Source organism: Solanum stenotomum, chromosome 2, assembly GCF_019186545.1.
Source record: "Solanum stenotomum isolate F172 chromosome 2, ASM1918654v1, whole genome shotgun sequence".
Taxonomy (NCBI): Eukaryota; Viridiplantae; Streptophyta; class Magnoliopsida; order Solanales; family Solanaceae; genus Solanum; species Solanum stenotomum.
Window position 1 is genome coordinate 34064339 of NC_064283.1, and position 5008 is coordinate 34069346.

The 5008-nt window shown below is 36.7% G+C and overlaps 1 protein-coding gene across 1 annotated transcript; it reads right to left on the bottom strand.

Moving 5' to 3' along the window:
• Window positions 1-1073: 1073 nt before the first annotated feature.
• Window positions 1074-1958, bottom strand: LOC125855924 (uncharacterized). Its single transcript, XM_049535570.1, has one exon. It carries the CDS (start codon window positions 1956-1958, stop codon window positions 1074-1076), a length of 885 nt encoding a protein of 294 aa, XP_049391527.1.
• Window positions 1959-5008: the final 3050 nt, after the last annotated feature.

Here is a 5008-nt window from a genome sequence, read left to right on the forward strand (position 1 = left end):
ATTAATTATAAATAATGAATCAGATACTTGTTATATTATTTTTTAAATTATTAATTTAATCTTTTGAACTTTCACATAAGAAAATATAATTTATGTCTTTATCATGATTAGATGTCCAGAAACTCACCAATTTTTGTAGTATTCTAATATAGTAATTAATGCGTAAATTCCTTTTATGACTAATATAAAGTTTATCATAATTTTTAGTAATTATTATTTTAATACAATGTGTAATCTTTAATTATTATTTACTTCACATTGTTATTTTTTTTAATCATATAAAAAATAATACTTACAATAATTTCTATTTTTATTAACGTAAAAATATTTTAATACAACTTGTAATTTTTAGTTATTATTTTTTTCATATTGTTATTTCTAATCATATAAAATATAATACTTACTACATTTTATATTTTTATTAACGTGAAGATCTTGAGTAATAAATCTTCTAATGTACCATTAATAATAATAATTCAAATTCTTTATGATCACTTTTAAAGTTTCTACACAATTGAGATAAAATTAAGATGGTAGGGTTTCAAGATCAACCCTCCGAATCTGCCATTGCTTCCAAGATTTTGGCATCAACATATGATAGTTTTCATCCATGGAAGCCTTTCCTCCATGGAGCTCCCAAATTCTCTAATTTACAAAGTTAGAATTCCCCAATTGAAGTTAGGGTTTTCTTCCATGTCATGTGTTCCTATAAATGTTGATTTATTTGATTGATTTATGAAGTTTTATGTATGAATCGAAGTAATTGCATGTTTTTAAGTTGATTTCCCATTAACTCATGCATAACCCATGTTTTCTAAGCTATGTTGATATAATGTGGGTCTTGAACTATGAGAGATGAATTTATGAAAATATGCATGTCTTTTCTTAATGAAATTGATGTAAATGAATTTGAAGATGCTATGAATTTGAAGGCATGATGAAGCTTATGAATTATTGAAAAGAATGCATGATCATGAAAGTATGTTTATGACTGAAGAAAAGCCTATAGATGAGATTGCCAATATGTTCTATGAAGCTTAGCCACATGACATGAATGACATCTAGATTTGCCCTCAGTGCTTTTCAAGCAAATTAACTGCGATAATCACTGGTAAAGTACTATTGGCTCCTAAGAAGGCATACTTTAGATGAAAGGGTAGGGCTTTTAACTCTAGACTCGGTGGTTCTTCTGTTGATGGCTTTGTAGGATGACTTTCTCTATTCTTCAGGTCGATGTCCAACTTGATTGGATTCCTTGAATAAACTCCTAACCCTGATAAGGCAGCTACCACTTCCTCATATCCTTGAACTTCGGATTCATCATAGTTGGCAAGTACGGATTCAAGGGGTTCATTCTTGTGCATTAAATGGCTCACACTTGCCACTTCCTGATCTATAACATCCTTAGTGGACACCACATGGATATTACTTGGTTGCTTCATAGATTTACAGATATTTATGGTCACCTCATCATCATTCACACGAAACTTTAATTTCCCGCTTTTGACATCCACTAATGCTCTCCCGGTAGCTAAGAATGGCCTTCCCAAAATAATGGGGATTTCAGCATTGATCTCACAATCTAGAATCACAAAATCATTCGTAAAGATGAACCGGTCTACTTTTACCAATATGTCATAGAGTATCCCTACAGGGTGCTTGATTGATCGATTAGCCATAAGGAGTCTCATTGTGGTTGCCTTTGGTTCACCCAAACCAAGTTGCTTATATATTGCATAGGGCATCAAGTTAATGTTTGCTCCTAAATCACACAAAGTTTTAGCGAATTGGAGCATGCCAATTGTGCACGGAATTTTGAATGCCCCAGGATCTTCTCTCTTAGTGATTGACTCATTTGTCATAATTGCGCTGCAACTATGGGGCACCTCGATCGTATCATAATCCAGGCTCCTTTTCTTTGTAACCAACTTTTTCATGAATTTGGTGTATCCTGGCATTTCTAACAATGCTTCCCCCAGAGGAAGGTTAATTGATAAGTTCTTAAATACTGACAAATTCTTTTTGAACTTCTCATCTTCATTCTTCTTTTTCAAACGTTAAGGAAATGGTGGAGGTATTTTGGGTAAAGGGTGTGTGTATTTTGGAACTTGACTGTGTTGCTCTATATCCTCTTGTGGTTCTTTGGCAAGGTTTTATGGACTAGGCAATTCTCATTCCTCTATACCCTAGCTCTCTTCCTACATTCGAGGGTCCTCATCCTCCATCACATTCCCTTTGCCATCTTTCCACTACGGGTAACCACAGACAGCTCTCTTTCATTATCTTCCATCAGTGTACTGGATGTTAATTGAGCTGATAATAGACTCAATTGACCTTCTAGTGTTTTAATGGCATCAATATGAGAATTTACTTTACTGTTCAGTGATGAAATGCCATCTCTCATTCCTTTTAGCAAATCATCATAGCCCTCAACTTTATCAAGTATGTGTGACAACAGATCATTTACTCGAGGACTACTTGTGCTCCCTTTTGACCGTGGGCTTTCACTCAATTGAGTACGATTTTCCTCATGGTCAATTTCTCAGCCCAATCGTGGCAATATCTCCTTGATTCTTCACTCCTATAATGGTTCCAACCTTGATTTTCGCCCCGCTATTGATAGTGTGGGTGGAAACCTTCCTCATATCTTGTGTAGTTCCAACCTTGATTCTCCTCCAGTCTTAAGTAACCAGAAGGAGAATTCTCCTCAACTCGAAACACTCCATACGTCCCCTTCATGTGCTCGTGTATCACTTCCATTTGAGACAACATCTTTCTCATGTTTTCGTCCCTCTCTTTTTCTTTATCGAGTGGTTCTTATGTTAATCTGAAGCATAGTGGGGAAACGTGGTCATCTTTTGTGTACCATGCTTGATTTACTCTAGTCATGCCATCTAGGAGGAATGAGGCTACTTCAAAGGATTGTAAACGTATTCCTCCTTGCACCAACTAATCAGCTATCCATTTATTCACCGAATCCAGACTACGGTAAAAATATTGGAGCAATAACTCACTCGACAGTCCATGCGTTGGACATCTTCCCAAAAATTTCTTAAATCGTGTCCATGATTCGTGAATTGATTCACCCTTCTTTTAATTAAAATTTTGAATGTCGTCTCTCAGTTTCATCATCTTTGATGGAGGGAAGAATCTTTCATGAAAAACCGAAACCAACTCATCCCATGACTTGATGGAGTTCTTTGGAAGCTCGACCAACCACTTAGTGGCTTCCCGGGTTAATGATAATGGAAATAAGCACAACCTTATGCATTCTTGCGACAGATTCTTGAATGATAAAGAAGTGCACACTTCTACAAAGCTTCGTATTTGCTCATGTGAATCTTCCAGTTGAATGTATGAGATGGAGCATTGTGCTAGTAACTTCAAATGTTGCACTTCCGTCTGCTTGTGGCATGCAAATTGCACCCATTTCATCCACTTGGGCGGGGTTGTATACACTATTAACATCATCAATATTGTCTCGATGAAAAGCATAACCCGCTGGATAGCCTGCTTGGCAGCTATTTTTGTTGTTCACACTCATATGGATGTTGAAACACACAAATACTCAAAACAAAATTGAAAATTAGGTAAGTAGGCTACAACTAATAAGAACAAAGATTTTACTAATCTAAGAATTATGAAATAACACCACTCCCCGGCAGCGACGCCATTTTGATGCTTATTGTGATCAACGACACAATTTCTGATGCAGGTGTCTACGATTGATGATAATATAGTAACCCAACCGAGGGTTGGGGTCATGTCCCCGACAACGGCACCATTTTGATGTTTGCATAATCAACGACCTAACTTCTGATGCAAGTGTCTACGATCGTGCAATAGTATAATAATCCAACCAAGGGTTGGGATCGTGTCCCAATGGAGTGGTTTCAAGAATTAATAGAAAAATAAAATTAGTTCTAACTAGTCGTAGCTAAAGCAATTAACGACTAAAAACATTGTAAATTAAAGGGGGTGACACAAAAGTGTCAAATATCAAATGGGGTTTTTTTCACAAATATAGCAAAAATAGTAAAAATAACAAATAAATATATGAATGAGAGGGGATTCTTGGGATATGACCGCAATATATATTGGTATAAATCGTTGGCTACATTCTTTTGATAGGAAATTTGCAAGATAATAGTGACTAGGCAAAGCTTTAGATGGAAACAAGTTTCCTCTCGGGCAACTTACCCCGTTTCAAATGGGTTCCTCTCGGACACCCATTTGCCTCATGAAGGCCAGCCTACGCCTTACCCCACTCACTCTCTCGAGCTGAGTGTTAGGCTATGGGACTAGGGCTCACCCTCTCGTGTTAAACCTCATGTCAACCCACTCCTTAGGCCATCAGTCTAGCGGTCTTGGTTTCGCGACCTCTCTCTCGAACAAGCCGAAAACACAAGGGTGGTTTTGTATTTGCAATTACAAACCCATTAAATTAAACCAAAACCGCTAGGTGAAATCACCAATAAAATATATATCAGCAAGCAAAACCCAACAATAATCTCAAGACATATTTGCTAAATCACACCCCAAGAATTGGGGATTTTATCCACTCATCAAGAGATAGAAATTTATATCTAAATGAGCTTGTATTCAAATGGGTATGAAGATTTAAGTCTTGTTACAGGCCAAGAGTGAAGAATTCGAGAGACCCAAGTCCAAATCCTTGGAGATGAAACTCTCTTCTTCTTCAAGTTTCAAAACCCTCTCAAACTCAGAGAAAAAGTACTAATATTATATTAATTGTTTCACACTGAAAATATTATGATACTAAAATCTGATACTAAGCTATAATTCTCAATGAGTATTTATAGTTTTCAACAATTTGTGCTACAACGGGTCATTCGGCGACATTAGTCGGAATCGCCGATCAACTCGGCGATTCACCCTTCTTCTGGCTCATCGCCTTTTGTGCTTTACATATAGCATGTTTATGTCCTAGATCATTGGGCGGTATATCCCTGCTTCGTGGAACTGTTCGGCGACACGCCGACTGCTC